This window comes from Dasypus novemcinctus, chromosome 29 (genome assembly GCF_030445035.2).
Source record: "Dasypus novemcinctus isolate mDasNov1 chromosome 29, mDasNov1.1.hap2, whole genome shotgun sequence".
In the NCBI taxonomy this organism is placed as follows: domain Eukaryota; kingdom Metazoa; phylum Chordata; class Mammalia; order Cingulata; family Dasypodidae; genus Dasypus; species Dasypus novemcinctus.
In genome coordinates, this window is record NC_080701.1 from 28,488,321 (window position 1) to 28,506,027 (window position 17,707).

Below are 17,707 nucleotides of genomic sequence, written 5' to 3' on the forward strand. Positions count from 1 at the left end.
AGGAACTTTGGTTGGAGAAAAGCTTGATAAATTTGCAAAGCAGTGATGTTCAGCCGGGAGTTCCTATCTGAATCACCTGTGGACTATTTGAAACTGTTCATACACAGGTTCATCATCCAAGGTCTGATCCAGTAGAACTAGGGTAGGGCTCAAGAATCTGTTTTTGAAAATAACTTGCTGATTCTGCTGAGCCACCCCCAAACCTTCAACCAAGAGACCCCTATAGTAAAAGAGTATGTCTTCCCTAGGAACCAACCCTGCAAATATTTCTGAAAATCAACCTGTGGGTATTGTTCAAATATCTGCCTTCCACTTATACCCTGACATATTTGTTCCCTATAGCTTTCGTAACGAATTGCCACAAACTTGGTGTCCTAAAAGAACAGATGTTTATTCTCTCATGGTTCTAGAGGCCAGATGTCTGAAGTCAGTTTCACTGTGCCAAAATACAGGAGTTCCTGTGCTTCCTGGGGCAGCTTGAGGGGAGAAACCTTTCCTTGCTCTTTCAGCTTCTGGAAGTCGGCCATGGTCCTTGGTGTGTGTTTGCATCTCTCTAATCCAGGGGATCTTAACCAGGGGTCCGTGGAAAGATCTGAATTGAAAATCAGGAAAACATTATTCTTGAGGGGATGTGTTGGTGTGGGTGTGATATATTTATTAAATGATATGCAGTATAGTGTAGACTTAGTAAGGGGTCTGTAGTTTTCACTTGACTGGCAAAGGGTCCATGGAACAAAAAAGGTTAAGAACTCTTACTAATCTCTGCCCCTGTGATTAGATAGTTTTCTCTTCTGCCTTTCTGAAATCTCTACTTCCCTCTTATGTGTGATTGTATTTAGGGCCTTGGATAATCTACCTATTTCACAATCCTTAAATTATTCATATCTGCAAAGTCTGTGCCATTTAAGTTAACATTCACAGGATCCAGGATTAGGATGTAGACATTGTTTGTGTGGGGTTTTTTTTTTGGGGGGGGGGGGCGTACGTGATTCAGCCTACCATACCTGTTGGCAGCTCACTGCTTATGATTCCTATGAGCTGGTGTGGCCCATTAAGGTCCTTTGGGGACCTTTTGCCACATAGTCTAAGCTACCATTACATGGCCGAAGGGAAATGGGCAGTCTTCCGTGACAGTGTTCACCCACAGACCGTGCCGCCAGGGAACCAGGCCAGACTGCCCCTCTCAGAGACCGTGATAAAGCATCTCCCTGCGCTCCAGACTATACCTCTAATTTCAGCCATTTATATGGAAAATGCCTTTGGTCCTAAGTAAGATTGAGAATGTGGGCTCAGTACAGCAAACTCGTCATTTTCATCTACAACGGCACTTAAAGCTGTGTCCTAGCAACAGTGGCTCTTAGTTGTATAAAGCTCATCTTTTAAGAATAAACTAAAAGATTAGTCGAATCTTTTAAAAAAGAGACATTAGCCCTGTTAACTTTTCACATGGGCTAGATACATACAGTGCTGTAAGACTGCGTCTTAGATGAAGAATATATAACTGGCTGATACCAAATAGAAAAAGAAATGTGAATTTTGAGTCAATTATTGTGAAAACCAGGGGGTAGACCTTGAGGTAAATTATCTTCCTTTTCATCTATGAAAAGGAAGCATTCGTTTCACCATCTCACAGGGCCCACAGAGCTCTGAAATTCCATTTGGTTGTTTCTTGATTGAAAATGAGAGAGTTTTAAAATTTGCCTTGAAAACCTTTTTATTAAAGTCTTGTACAAGATTGGTAGTAGATATGATTTTAGCCTGGAGCTTTCTTGATTCTGTAGTACAAATGTAAAAGAGTTTATATAGGTACAATTGATAGATAAATCCTGGCAGAATGAGGATTCTGACCTGGGCATGTTTTTATTCTGTGATTTTAAAATTTATTCTTATCTATATATGTATAACAAGGGTTCTGTAAGGAGAATATATTTTTACATGAAAAGAAAATATTTTACTTTTTTATGAAAGGATACTGTTGAAAAAGCAAAAGAAATCCCACTGAGCCATCAACAGAATCTCACTCAGTATTGTCCAGAGTTAGGGGTACTGACTGGCGTCCTAAACAGAGCAGAGCTAACCCACCTGATCTGGAATCTAATTGGGCATGTTTTATGTTGCCATAAACTGCTCACCCTCAGATCTTCAATGTAGTTTTTTGGCATCCCCCAAATTATTTTATGCAGAGCCAATTTACTAAGCTTGAGAATGCACTTTTAATGCCGGGTCTTCAGGCCCCAGTTCTCTTTATTGAGATTGGGACATCCAAATGCATTTGACATGTGGATCTGAAGTTCTCAAGAGTTCACATAGACTGAAGAGAAAACTTTAGGTTCACCAACATTTAAGGGACAGCTGAGGAAGATAAATCTACAAGGATATGGAGAAGGATTACTCAAGGAGATAGAAAATTTCAGGAGCATATGCATTGTATCAAGGAAAACAAAGAAGAAAATATTTCTGAGAATTCCGTGACACTGAAAGGTATAGAGATGCTAGAGGGCTAAAAAAAATAGCCTTAAATGTAGCATGAAGGAGACTGATGAATTTATTGTGATTTTAGTAGAGCTGGAAAGAGATTAAATGGAGAAAAGAACTGCAGAAACTTTTTTCCTCGACTTGTCTAAAGATGAGGGTTTGGAGAACAAAGGAGGATAATTAAATTGGAGAGATGGGGTTGGGAGAGACTTGCACTTGTTTGAAAACTGCTGAAAGAAGCCAGTAGAGGGAGGATGTCACAGCAGGAAGGGAAGTATTTGGCACATTGTTAGAGCCCTTAGCCTTAGATAGATGGGGCACCCCTTCCCTTCCCATAAGAAAGTAGGAACAGATGCCAGTGCAGATATTTATGGAAGTTGGCAAGAAGTTTAAAAGGATCCTAACTGAAGGTCCTGCTGAAGTTTGAAGTGATGAATACGCAGTGGCATTAATCTGTTTACTTTTTCTCTTGGTGCTAAGTTAGTCACATACAAATAGGGGAGACTGTTAAACTTGGGAGGGTTGCCCTAGTGATGAGATCAGTGCTATCTCTTTTTTAGTAGCAGCCTCAGGTCCTTGACCTCAGGGATGGGTCCAGTCATCGTATCTCATCTCCCAGCCATAAGGATTGGTCCAGGGAAAGGACAGGGCATCCAAACCACACCAATGGGAAGCCTTACCTGGGACCTTTCAGACCTGTGCTGGGTGAAACACACTGGTGCTTTGCTCAGTTCCTCTTGTTGAGAGGCACCAGGACATGAAATGCTGTTGCTTGTTGTGGACATGCTTCTTGAATAGTGGAGAAAGCCCACATTAGAGAGAAACAAGGACTGGAAGTATTTGGGAGTGGAAAAGAGAAGAGTTGAGAGGAGACAGGAGAGCTTTAAATCCCTGCATCCAGTCCATGAGGTCAGCTCCTCATGACTTGGCTACATGGACTAATGCATCTCCCCCTTAAAGTAGAATTGGGTTTTTGATGTTTAAAGAAACCTTAACTGATATTGGGATTAAATGTGAAGAAGTCAAAGAGTGGGATTGGTCAAGGGCTGTAGTTTTTCTCTCCAGTTATGAGAAAAAGACAGTGCAACAAAGAAGGTGAAGATAGGGATGAGCCTGAAGTGCTGGATCCTGGAGTCTAGGCTGTACAGGAAAGGAAATGATGACTGTTGGGCTAGAAATAACAAAGAATCAAGGGAATTCAATTTTTAATTGGGTTAAATAGATAAAATGAAAGAAAGTTGTGATGATGGTACATGTGAATGTTGGTGCATTGGAAAAGTATCATCATTATATTCAGAAAACAAGGGATCATCATAAAATACCACAAAAAAACTCTCAGGAGAATCACTTTGTAATCTTGCAATTGGAAAGTACAGGGAAAGCATCTATCATTTAGTTTTTCAGGTTATAATAAGACATGTACAGGGAGAGGACTTGACCTACACTATGGCAGGTGAATTTTTACAAAATATTTAAAATAGATTTTTATTGAGATAGCTGGTGAGTAGCAAGAATTTTCCAACTTAGAACTCAGTATCTCTTTAAGCAAAATATTCTCAAGGGCAAAAATAAAGTGTGAAAAATTTTGTTCTAGGGCAGAATTAGAAAAATTTTAGATGCTTAGGTTTCATTTTCAACTATTTCTTCCTACAAACAGATTTTGAAAATTCTTTGCCACATTGTTAAATTACTCTGGGTAGCATTGAATGTGAAAGTATATAAAGAACCTTTAATGATCTGTTTTCAATTCCAGTTTCTCAGTGCAGTGGTACTAGGCGGTTTCGAAATGGCTCAGACAAGGAATATTATGGAATCCATTTAAGAGGCATTTATCCAGCAAGAGTCTCCTGAAGCTCGAGTTAGATTTTTGCTCTCTTTACCCCTCTGTAAGTGTTCACCTTCATCAGACGTTAGCTATATCCTAGGTGATTGTAGTTCTTCTGTAAATTTAAGTTCTTCAAATAAAATACCCAATTTAAAGCACAGGCTGTATACCTTGATACCTTGATTTATCCTCTAATGTGGAGTTTCATCATATTTGTGTTTGAGGATGCAAGCTTTACCATCCTGAGAGTGATCAAATGTATCATAAGTCTTACTAACTACCATAAGTCTTACTAGCCAATAGTTGAACTATCACAGTCACACTGGAGAACTGCCACAGAGTTGAAGGTACTGGTTGATGCATGCACTGACTGTTGAATAATGTGAACTCTGCAACTTGAATACATTGTACTGGATTTGACAGTGTTTGGTTGGTGTACACTTGGTTTACACAGATATGAACCACTTCTTATCCTTGGACAAGACATAGGGGGCAAACACTGTGTAGTTCTATCTCTGCTCTGCTGCTTGGGCAAGTTTCTAGCCTTTCTGTTTCTTTGTAAGATCAGAGGCTAGACATCATCGAATTCCCTTTCCATGTATCTTACTTATAAGTTGCCATGAAAAGTTATGTTTATCCCATTAATGATATAGGTATAAGTATCCCAATGTCCAAATTAGTGAAACTATAAGATCATGTTTTGAATAAGGGAAGTATAATCTGCGGTCTAATTTGAATCAACCTTTACATTTACCACAGTGCTGTCTGTCTTATTTATAGCAGACATTTTTAAATCTTTGTTAAAAGTCTCTTTCATAAAATTCTGCTTCCCCCTGCTCCTCCGGCCTCACCTGTACACCTACATGGTGCTCACCTCTGCAGAGCCAGCAGGATGGTCAAGAAGGGACTTGAGGCTCATCCTGTGGAGATGGTCTGGTTGTGAAGGAGTTGCTTGCTAACTCACTCAAGCCTTTTGCTTTGGTCATTTGCTGAATTCAAACTGTGGAACAGAATGAATGAGTCCATCTTGTTTTCTCTCTTTTCAGGCCCTGTACAATTCAATCAAGAACGAGAAGCTTGAATGGGCAGTGTAAGTATGCTGAATATCAACCTTTTACTAAATAAATGGCTTGCTCTTTCCTTAGAGTCTCTATGTGTTGGTGGTAAACCTAGAGAAGGATTAAATATGTAAGGTCAGTTCTCATCTGACACCAAGTGTCTTACCTAAAGTGCATCTTTTTACCTAAAGTGCATCTTTATCCCCATGTTTTTTCTTGGTACTCTGCAAACTTCTACTTATAATCTGATTGCAGAGTTGGTTTATCCTTTAAAAAATAGTATCCTATAAGCAAATTCATAGAGCCAAAAACATTTTACCTGGGGTTGGGGTGCGGGTAGGGAATGGAGCATTAATTCTTAATTGGTGGAACATTTCTGTTTGAGTTGATGGAAAAGTTTTGGTACTGCGTAGTGGTGATGGTGACATAACATTTTGACTGTAATTAACACCACTGAATTATATATCCAAATGTGGGAAATTTTAGGTGGTACATATTCTGCTAGAATAAAAATTAACAAGAAAACCACCCTAATGTACACTCTGGAGTATAGTTAATAGTACAATTATAAGAATATTCTGGCATCAGTTTTGACAATGGTACTACACTAATGCAAAATATTAAAAATTGAGACAGGTATATGGGAACTCTGTATTTTCTGCATGATTGTTCTATAAATCTATAATTCCTATAATTTAAAAAAAGAGGGGGGGGGAATTTCTTAAAGTCTGCTAATTACATATTTTCCAAAAACCCAATACAAATTACTTGAATTCTCTCCTTGTCATCAGCATAGATCACTGTATTCTAATCCTATATCCTTTAGCACTAGTTAGACAAAGATATTGATAGATAAGCTAGATACATAATGGATTGAAATTAATTTAACTGCAGAACTTTTAGGAACTTATAATAATGTCCATGTTATAGTGTTACTCTCCAAAAGAGAAAAGTTTGCAGTGTTTCCTGAATCTATTTCAAGTCAACAGAACATCATGTCAGAATATCGTATTTAGGAGCCTAATTCTAGAGTCAGGACAATTTGGGTTTGAATTTCATCTCTGCCATTTACCATCCAGGTCACTTTGGCCTAAGCTCTTATCTCTCTTTCATTCATATGCTTACATAGCCACATTTATTCATTATCATTTACCATATAATTATCTTGCAGTTAACTTTTTCCACCTATAAAATTAAGAGTGGATAACATGATCACCCATATAATTTCCAGTTTTAATTTTCTGTAAATTCCTGATTTTTCCCATATGTCATTGTTTCTCAAGATGACTTCCTGTGGGAAGAACACACATGTATCTAGAAGATATGAAACAGCAAGGGTTTATGGGTCAGATGAATTTCAGAATAAATTTTTGGCCTCAACAAAATTAAACAGATTTCTCTACTGCAGGATTTTTCAGTGTTAAACCATCTGATGTACATTTTGCATTTCTGTGGTAGATAAGGTCCAATATCCCAATGTTTTTGATCAGTGAATCCCTTTTTTGTTCATAAAGTACCTTTTAACCTCTGCTGAAACTGGCATTCTCTAGAACACACTTTAAGAAATATCAATTTGTGTGATCCTTGAGATCAGGAGCTGAGCTTTTTTGCACAAAATAAATATGTATGTGCAGATATATTTTTATATATGGCACCGTGCTTTTCGATTTTCTTTTTGCCTTTATAACCACACTTCCTCTGACTCATTTTCCTCCTTTTGTCCTGTTAATGTTGGTATTTCCAAAGATCAGCACTTAGAATTGCCTTCTTTCACTGCCACCTCTTTCTTATCAATCTCATTGATTCTTATAACCTCAACGGCTGTCTCTATAAAGATACTTTCTAGATACACATATGTATATGTGTGTGTATGTGTATAATATGTATGGCTCAGATCTGTTTCCCAAGTTTCAATTCCATATTTACATTTTCCTGCCAGACGTTTCTGCTCAAATGTCATTCTTTTTTTTTTTTTAATCCGCCCCCCCCCCCCGCCCCAGTTGTCTGCTCTCTGTGTCCATTCGCTGTGTGTTCTCCTGTGACCGCTTCTATCCTTATCAGCGGCACTTGGAATCTGTGTTTCTTTTTGTTGCGTCATCTTGTTGTGTTAGCTCGCCGTGTGTGTGGCACCATTCTTGGGCGTGCGGCACTTTCTTTCACGCTGGGCGGCTCTCCTTACGGGGCACGCTCCTTGCACGTGGGACTCCCCTACGTGGGGGACACCCCTGCATGGCACAGCACTCCTTGTGCATATCAGCACTGCGCATGGGCCAGCTACACACGGGTCAAGGAAGCCCGGGGTTTGAATCGCGGACCTCCCATATGATAGGTGGACGCCTTATCCATTGGGCCAAGTCGCTTCCCTTATGTGTGTTTTTACTGGCACGTGGCACTCACCAGCTATCTCCAAACTTTGTTCTATGTTCTCCATATCTATTAATAACACTAGCATTTTTTTCTTACCTTAGAGTCACACTTCTCCCACGTCACCACATCCACTACTGTGGAAGTGACTCCAAACAAGCTCTGATGCAGTGTGACTTCAAGCATTCCTAACCTTTTGCCTTTCAGCAGGGGCCTCCACTGCCCTGAAACTTCAGTAAGGCTCTGCCCACTCTGCCAGTCATCTATTTCGTTTCACCGTTGTTTGTCTTCACATAGCCTATTCATCCAATCCTTTAAAGACTAACTCATATAACACTTGTTCCATGAAGTATTTCCTGATCTCACCATCCAGAAATCATCTCATCCTTTGAACTTCCATTTTACTCTGTCTGTGGACACCATCAATTTCTACTCCTCATTATAGTTATTTGTAGGAATGTTCCATAAGATTGTCAGCTCTTTGAGGAAATGATACACATCTGGACTTGTCCCTTCATCTCCTCCTCTCCTGATCATAATGCTTACACATGAAGACTTCATAAAGGGCTGGAAGAAAGATAACAGGGATGCAAGGAACTGCACTTCCTGAAAGATCCAGCCCACAATCATGTAATTTTAAAAAAGAGTTTAGGAAAGGTGTTGATGCTACAAAATTTGTAGGGTAATGTATACTTGCCTCAGAGACATCTTGTGGATTTTGGAACCTTAAAAGAAATCAAATTATACAATCATGGACTATTATAACTGGAAGGGACCTTAGAGGATTTTAATTCATTGATTTTCTGTGTTCTGTGTTCCAGAGCTTGAGAGTTCTGGGAGATATTTTGGGGGGCTTCCCTAGATATGTGTGTGAAGGGAAAGGAGGAAGATGGCAGACGCTGAGTTCTCTTCTCACAAGTGCCATGCCTATTTCAACTGACCAAAACAGCTCCGCTCTTATTTGTTCAGAACATATATTTGGAGTTCCCTTAGTACTTCTTTTTTAAAGGTATCTTTACTTTCAAAAATGTTTTTGAAAGGTACTGATTCCATCCAATGCTCTCACTTCATATATGAAGTGAAGAAATGTTCATTAACACGTCCACAGCCACACAGCTAGTGTACTGGCCTGGAGTCCCCACGGCAGCACCATTTGGCTCTCTCCTCTGTAGTGACAGTCACAAAATTAACATACAGTTTTTAGAGAGCTGGAATGTTTCCATACCAGCCTTTGATACAGTGCAAATTGAATGTTAAATCAGTATTTTAGTCTCATTAAATGCTTATAGGATTATTAGTGTCTTTCTCCAAAGCAACTTAGGTAGCTAGGATCATTCATTCACCTATTCCATCAACAGCCTCTTCTGTACCTGGCTCAGTGCCATGCACTACATACACGTATAATCAGACGACACCAATTATGGGCCTAAATGAGAACAGAATGGGGAAGGAGGAGAGAAATGCACAAGATGAAAATATGAAAATTAAAATGAAGAGTACAATGAGCCGAAACAGGGTTATAGAGACCTGGCTCCCTCATGCAGGACAAGTGCCATTTTTCTTCCTTGGTTCCTCTGCTCAGTTGTTCCTTATTTCATTAAGTACCTATGTGTTGAACTACTTTGTCCTTGGCAGAGAACTGGGAATTTGGGGAGAAGAAAAGTATAAAGAGCACTTAGGCATTTTCTCTGACCTTAAGAAACTTTACAATCTAATAGAACTTATTTTAAAAATCAATTAAGGAGGAGTTACTCTTTCCCTTTGGGATGAGATGGGATGGGGTGAGATGAGTTGAGGCAGCTATGAGAGCTTAAACTTTTAGTAAAGTTGGCTGAAATTTAGTTACACAGGGATCTTCAGAGAATATGCCTGTTAACAGAAGAGAGGAAATAAGAGCAGTGTAATATTTTTCATTAGGAAAATTCATTAATTTCATTAATTCATTATTTCTCTCTGATTCTGTTCCCACCTTTTCACTCCCATGTTTATGGCTGTTATTGTACCATGGCAGGGTTTAGGAAATGCAAGAATTTTCCCTTATCCTGGTTCATACATCCAGGCTCATTTTAATTAAGACGCAATAAAAATCATCGTAAACCATGTCTTGCTGGATTCCCTCCTCCACTGCTTGCTCCTCTCCATGGTTGGGTTGCAGCAGCATTAGCCTTGCTTATCATTTATAAAGTTTTTTACTCCGAACAAGCATTTTTACAACCTTGCACCATGGGCTAATGTGTGCTAATTTCATATTGCCCTGTAACTCATTTTACAACAAAATCAGTTTAAAATCATTCTTGTCTTGGCTTCTAAAGTAAATTTTCCGTCTGCCTTCACATATCATCTACTCCTGGCTAATTAGTTTGGCTGGTGGCACTTTGGGATCATGCACTGTGGTAGTTCTGAGCTTTGAAAAGCGAAGTTTTAAATACTGTTAGTTTGTGGTTTCGCTACTTCGTCATTTTTTAATAGTATTAGTCATTGCCAGTCTTCCAAAAATAATTGATGCTGCCCATTTACTAGCTGAAATTAGGCAAGTAGCGCAAGCCTCCACTCATTACCTCCTTTTTCTTTACTATTATTATGTATAAAGACCCCTGTGACTATGTGAGTGTGTGTGTCTTTGTATTGTAGGGGAATGATAGCAGCAGTGAGATGGCTGTTATTCTTTTATGTTCATCTTTATTCAGTCCAGAGATTTGCATTGGAAATTGATAGCTGCTTCCCAAGTCTCTTTGCTCTGTGGTCTCTGAAAAAAATTTTTTTCCCCAGAAAAGAATACCTCTAGAACTTTTCCATTTTCCCTAATAGGGTTCTCTTTTACTATGTTATTTAAATCAAATATTGATTCTAATTTTATTTTAAGTAATTAATGCATATTGTTTAAAATATGATCTCTGTATTGCTCTGTAGGAGATGGCCTTCTATAAAGGACAAATAATTTTGTTTAACCCAAAAGAGAGCTTTGCATGTGACTTACACTGATTTAGATGACACTTAACTTCAGTTTGTGAATTAATTAGTTGCCTTGCAACTAAATTTTCTTTACCATTTTCTCCTTTTTCTCCATTTTCTCCAATCTCTCCCTGGTCTTTTTATTTTGCCAACATTAGAGTCCTCAAAGGAGAAAAATTGAAATTCCTTATGTTTACTTTTTAGATTTAAACTTGTATCCAAAAATCAGGGTGCTTCCTTGTCTTGTTCTAAAATGCCTTTTTTTTTTTTTGCCTTGAGGTAAAATTATTTATATTATATAAAAGAGATAGCTTGGGATAATGATACTGATCAAAACAAGGGTTCTCCACCCAGATCGCTCAAATGACCAACTCCTGAGTCATCAGAGTTTCCGAGGGAGAGAGAGTCCATTGCCATGTGCAGATGGCCTATGGACCTAAAACCCATCTCCCCAAACTGCAGTAACTCTGATAGTTTTATAGTCTCCAATAATGAGTTTATAATAATTTATATAATAATGAGTATAATGGTTCAAGATGACACAGTGAGAAGTGATCTAATTGAGCATGCACAGATTAATTACATGCCTAGTCACAGAATGTATGTAAGAAAATGTCAGCCTTAACATGATGATAGGCATGATTTTTGTAGTATAATGAGGTATAGGTCACTTAAGGTTAAGGTTTAATCTACTGCTCGTGCCAGGCGGGCCAATTCTGTCTAGAACTAGCTTTGTCTAATAATATACCTTAGGACATGGGGTTGGTTAGTTCTGGGCTGACCCTAGTTCCTTACTTAATAAGCATTAAGGGGCTGACTAGTGATCACCAGACTTCAAAGTTATAAAACAGGATAAGGGGGTACCAGTAGGGCCAGTTACGAGTTACCAGTGGGCTTTTTACAATCATAAGGTAAAGATACTATCATTATCAAAGATCGAGGCATATGGGTAACAATTCAGGGAGTTTCAGTCGTTTCAAAGTATTTGCTGTTGGCTATTTTACAATATACCAGAAAGTAAAAAGACATCTATATAATGACTCAGTAACTGTATTCATTTAACTTTTAACTCTAAGTTATAATAATTCATTTTAGCAATGTATTGTTCTGTTACATAAGTTTTTAATGTTTATTATCTTAATGCCCCAGTGAATATAGCACTATGATATTGTTAATCAGAAGAGTGTTTCTGAATGTAGATACAGGTAGCAGAAGGAAAACTTTCTTGCTCAAACAAGTTGTTTAGGGTCAAGACTATATAATTTGATCTAAGAAGTCCAAAAGTAATTATTATTTTAAACTTCAAAGTAGCTATCTGTCGGTTGATTGTCATGACTTTTGAGAAAACGAAGACTAACAGAAGTTGATATAAGTTGGACAATGGCTGTAGATATGAGGGGATATAAGTATAAGAAAATTTCAGATATGGTGGAAAGTAGGAGGGTAGGCTGAAAGTCACTGGTAGAAAGAACTCACATTGGAAACACTTAATAAAACTTTATGTGAGGTGTTGATTACATAAAGAAAGAATAAAACCCAGTTGCCCATGTAGAGTGCTTATATGATTAAGCCCACTTCCTCGATATGCGTTGTGTCTCCTTGAAGTGCTGGAATATTTCCCATTCCCATGTCATCACTGTCTGTTAGATTATACTCATATTCCTAGCATGGAGGACACGGGAATAAAAATTTGAACGTTAATATTGTCATCACAAATTGAGAAAACAATTCATGTGAAGATTAGGATTTTAATCTATATAGATGGTAGGCGCATAAAGGCTGAATGTTTTAGATTGAATGTTCTATCTTTATTAAAAGATATTAAATGAATATCTTTAATAAATATATTTATTAAAACAGAAAATGTTTTATCTATTTCATTTAGGTTGAATGTTTTGTCTTTAAATTGAGTAAAGGTGCATTGACTAAAAGAAAAGACACCATCATTATGAGAAATTGACCTTCAAATTGGAGATTTCGAACTGAAAAATTGATCTTAAAAATTGTTAGCTAAAAATGACACCGAATGTGGATCAGTCTCCCAGATTTTGGTGATAAAAAGAAAAAAAGATTTCAGGACTTAGAATTAAGGTTCCAACCCCTGCACGTAGTTAGATCCTTCACTTCATAAAGCCGAGTTACTGCTTACATCTCCCTGTCTCTTGCAGTCTTCTATGTGCCAAAGGGCTATGGAGGCAGTGCTTTCACAGTCCTGAAAAATTTGAGTCGCCCGATGTGCACATGCCCAGCTGAGGTCAGAGCAGGTGACGCTGTCTTCTTGTTTTCAGCTCTCATACTGCAAACAAATATCCTTTTTGTGGTATATTTAGTGCCAGGTTTTTGTATTTTTGTGTTTTATGTTGATTTCACTGTAAAAAAAAAAAAAAAAAAAAAAGGCACCCACAGATAGTGCTGCAGTGCTGTCTCGTGTTCCTAAGCATGAGAAGGCTGTGGTGTGCCTTACGGAGGACATATGTGTAGTAGATAAACTTCCTCCAGGCCTAAGTTACGGTGCTCTTGGCTGTGTGTTCAGTGCTAATGAATCTATACCTTATTTTAGGAGCTCCAATCACCTGCCTCTATTGATTAAACCTAATTTTTTTTAAAAAGAGGCCTAGTGAGGATGCTTACCATTTTTTTAATACAACATATCCTTTTTTTCACACTTAAGACTACTGCATCAGAACAATGTATTTTTAGAAGATGACATGTATTTTGTATTTTCAACAGAACTTCTTAATTTAACATCATAGTTTATTTTTTTTTATTTTTGGTAAGTGACAAAGGCAGATACATTTTAAGCTCATCCTGCCTCGTGGCATAATATGATATGGTATAATAGAAACCCTATGACAAGTCAGAACTTTCTCTTTTTTTAAGTTTATTCTTCATATTATTTTCTAACAAATCATCTCATGACAATATTGGATAACTTTAGTATTCTATTTCTAGATTCAAACACTGGAGAGTTTTTTTGTTTTAACAGCTTTGTTGAGGTATAATTTATATCCCATAAAATTTTCCAATTTAAGTGTACAATCCAATGATTTTTTTTAGTAAATTTACACAATTGTATAATAATCATCACAGTCCATCACCCTATTTCCATCATCCCAGAAAGCTTCTCTGTGCTTGTAATTCAGCGTAATTGCTTTAACAGGGCCTCTGCCCTCTGCTCTGATCCTACCCTGCTTTCTGTACAAGCCTGCCAAGGCTTTATAAAATAATTTATTTTATAAAAACGTTATGGCACATTATTACATGTTTCTATTTCCTCTGCTAGACCATGAGTCCATCAAGAGGTCTTTTTCATTTTGATGTCCCCTGTGTCCAATACCTGACAACGAATACCTCCTTCTAAAGACTAATTACTAAGTGAGCACTGAGCCGCTGAAGGGCATTCATTTCCAAGTGTTTTCCTCCTGGAGGAGAGCAAGGGCTTGGCCTGCTCTGTCCCTTGTGCTCCACAGGTGTTCCAGCAGCTGATGCAGTGCCTTTCCCATCTTTGGAATTAGGGAAGCCCCGGGGATGGCTGTAAGGTGGCCTTGGTCCTGCCTCCATGGGTTCTTGCATCTCTCTGAACTTGGTTTTTCAGTGGAGTAATAACATCTAGCTTTTAGGTTGATTGTGAGATCAAGAAATTCAATTGAGTTGATAGTCACAGTAATGATGGGAGGTTCAAGAGAGAGTTTGTTCATGGATTCATATCCCTTCTTTAATATTCTGGGTAGAAGATTATTTGCAAAAAGCACAAGTCAAGGAGACTCAAGCAGCAACTCTAAAACCCAAATTATCTTACATCCTAGGAAAGTTAGGTTGGAGACTGCGGTGGGGGCCTGAGAGACCACCAGGCCTGCTAACCCAGGTCACCCAACTTGTCCAAGGACTGAGATGTCAAATTAATGTAGCAGAGGCTAGCCCTGCCCCAGTCCGTTGACCACACGGTGAGGCAGAGGGCAGGAAGGGATCTTCTTCTGCAAAGAGGTATGGGCAAAGAGGGCCACCTTGCTTCGGATCACTCAAAGGTAGATGAGTAGACTTAATTACCTCTATTCTCCTGTTTGAGGAGGAAAGAAGAACAGGAGGTGCTTCTCCAGCCCTTCCCCCAGTCTCGAAAATGTCAATTTTGTTGTTGCAGCCGTAGTAAGACTCCGGGTAGGGTCCCGATATCAGAGAGAAGAGGATTGTTTATCATTTGGTCTAAACTTATCATTTAGAGTCCAATGCTATGGAAATCGTTAGGTCTTATCTTTATGCCTTGGTTCTACACCTCCAGAGACCTTCAGTCATGAAAAACTATAGCTAGAATGGATCCGAGAGGCCAATCATTTTTCACATTTTCTTTAATGGGACAGAAGCACATTCTTCAAATGAAAGACTTTTTAGAAACTCTGTAGTAAAAGAGAAACGAAAGTGGGTTTGTTGAGATGTGAGTAAGGGTCCCGGAGACTCTTCTGGTCATCCTGGGCTTCCACTGAAGAGGCTTTGCCTGGTATGTGTTGACTCACCTAGAACATGCTTGGAATTTAGTAGATGAGGCCACTGGAGACCAAAGAACTTCCGCAGCTTGCTCAGAGTTTCATTGGAGTTTGTGCGAAGAACAGGTACCCAGGCTCCTGTGTTCTGATTCCAGATTTTTCTTCTAGGGTACACCCATCTGCACAAGTGATAAAATCAATCAAAAGTCATAGTAAGGTGACATCTAAAATAAGAAGGGGAGAGCACATATAAATGTGAATGCAAGAAATGTCCTCTTCCCCTTTCCTGCTTGGTGGACTTGAACTTTTTTTCTGTGGTCCCACTTTGATGTCACATTCTCAATGATGATTTCACATGAAGTGCTGGTTTAGGATACCCCATTTCTGGTCTGGAAAATGTTTTCTTTCCTTTCAGTTATTATCCCCACCCCCTCATGCCTGCCATACACATGTAAACACACTACACACAGACATTATAACATTTGTGATTTCAGTATTAGAATTGCAAATAACCAAGGCCATTCAAGAGAGTTGAATCTCTGAGTTTTGTGCTGGCATGACAACCTAGGCAGAGCAGAAAGCTCTCCACAATGGCACTTAGCAAGGCGGCGTATGTCAGAACTCTGCTCAGTGCCTGGGTCAAACTGGGGACGTTCAACTCTTGTAATTTAACAAGCAGTTGTTTTTCCATTCTTTGCAGATTTCTACTGAAATATAATGCTCCAATGGATTCGTATGATTCCTAGTATAATTTTTATGTGTAAAAATAAGACACCTGTCATAAGGATTGCAGAATTTAGGAAATTCGTGACTTACAGTTGCCCTTTAGAAGAAAAAGAGAAGTTAACAGGTTATGAGCTTTCAGTACTAGAGCTTTTGTCATTCCTGAAATGCATTAGGTGGTGACGGATGGAGTACACTGCCCAGTGAATCCTGAACGTCACTACAACAGGATAGTTGGGCATGAAGAATGTTTTGAGGAATTTTGCAGGTTGCGAGGTGTTGAGGTGACTGGAATCTCAAAAACCCTCCTAAGAGTCTTTTTAAATTGTGTACATAGTGTACATGTATGAATAATTCTTTTCACAATCAAGGCAGAGAGCCCTATTGTGTTTCCCTCTTTAGTTTAAGAAAGTCATTTGTACCATTGTTCTGAAAATGCCTAAGTGGCTTAGAGTATTCAGAAAAGTCCTAGTTAAATGGTGTGTCAGTCTATAGAAATGGGACAATTTTATTCATAGTCCTCTTAACAGATGACCAGTATTCGATCATTTATGTCTCTTCCTGTTTACTGTTGAAACAGCCTCCCTTACCCAGAGGCCAAAGTATTTATATTGTCTCTAGAAACAATAAAATCCCATCTTTTATTACAGTGCCTTCAAGAATAACATAAATCCAGACAAAAGGTGCTTGGCTCCTATTCTCATCAGTACATGTCGCAGGTGGGGGTTGGTACAAGTTCTTACCTTCTGAGGGTTGGGGACATGTGGGAAGGAGGACAGCAGATGCAGGGGTGTCCTCACATGCCACTACGCTTCCTCCCCCACCGCTGGAAGTACCCCCCCAGCACGGTTCCATCTATAGTTAAACCCAAATGAACATACCCCGCCAGGCGGCATCAACCTGCACCCGGGGCCAGTGTAGGTTTTTTCTTTCTTTCTTTCTTTTTTTAATATTATATTAAAAAAAATATGAGGTCCCCATGTACCCCCCACCCCCCTCACCCCACTCCTCCCCCCATAGCAACAATTTCCTCCATCATCATGAGACATCCATTGCATTTGGTGAGTACATCTCTGAGCACCGCTGCACCTCATGGTCAATGGTCCACGTCATAGCCCACACTCTCCCACGTTCCACCCAGTGGGCCATGGGAGGACACACAATGTCCGGTCACTCTCCCTGCAGCACCACCCAAGACAACTCCAAGTCCCGAAAACGCCTCCACATCTCATCTCTTCCTCCCATTCCCCACACCCAGCAGCCACCATGGCCACCTTCTCCACACCAATCCACATTTTCTATCTCAGAGGCTGACAAGGTTATTTCATTAGCCTTGCAATATCAGGAATACTTTGCAGGATCAACTGTTTTGAATCCTCACTTATTGTCATGGTTTTACCGAGGCATACTCTGTTGAACATCTCCCCAATTTTTGTTTTCCCAGTAGAATGTCTTTTTGTTTTCAATACTCAAATGTGAGGGAATATATGAGTCTCTGTAACAGCAGCCCTGTCCAAAAGAGATGTAATGCATTCCACATATGAACTTTAAGTTTTATTTTGTAAAAGTGAAAAGAAATGTGAAATTAAGTTTAAGGATGTATTTTATTTAACCCAGTATATCAAAAGTTTTATCACTTCTGCGTATATAATCAATATAAAAATTATTGAACTGTTTTACTATCCTTTGTTTTGTACTAAGCCTTTGGAAATAGAGTGTGTGTTTTTTACTTACAGCATATCTCTATTTGGGCAGCAGCAGTTCAAAGTGCTTTACTGCCTTGTGTTGCTAAGTGGCTACCATATTGGATGATGTAAGCTATTAACTTCTTT

At 38.9% G+C, this 17,707-nt stretch overlaps 1 protein-coding gene across 5 annotated transcripts in view; it reads left to right on the top strand.

The window, feature by feature from the left end:
- Positions 1-17,707, top strand: part of PSD3 (pleckstrin and Sec7 domain containing 3) — a 483,258-nt gene that overhangs the window by 375,721 nt on the left and 89,830 nt on the right. For all 5 annotated transcript variants that reach the window (XM_058290063.2, XM_058290064.2, XM_058290067.2 and 2 more), the window contains one exon: positions 5,347-5,390. In XM_058290063.2, coding sequence (XP_058146046.1) covers positions 5,347-5,390 — 44 coding nt within the window. The remainder of the gene's footprint in view (positions 1-5,346; positions 5,391-17,707) is intronic.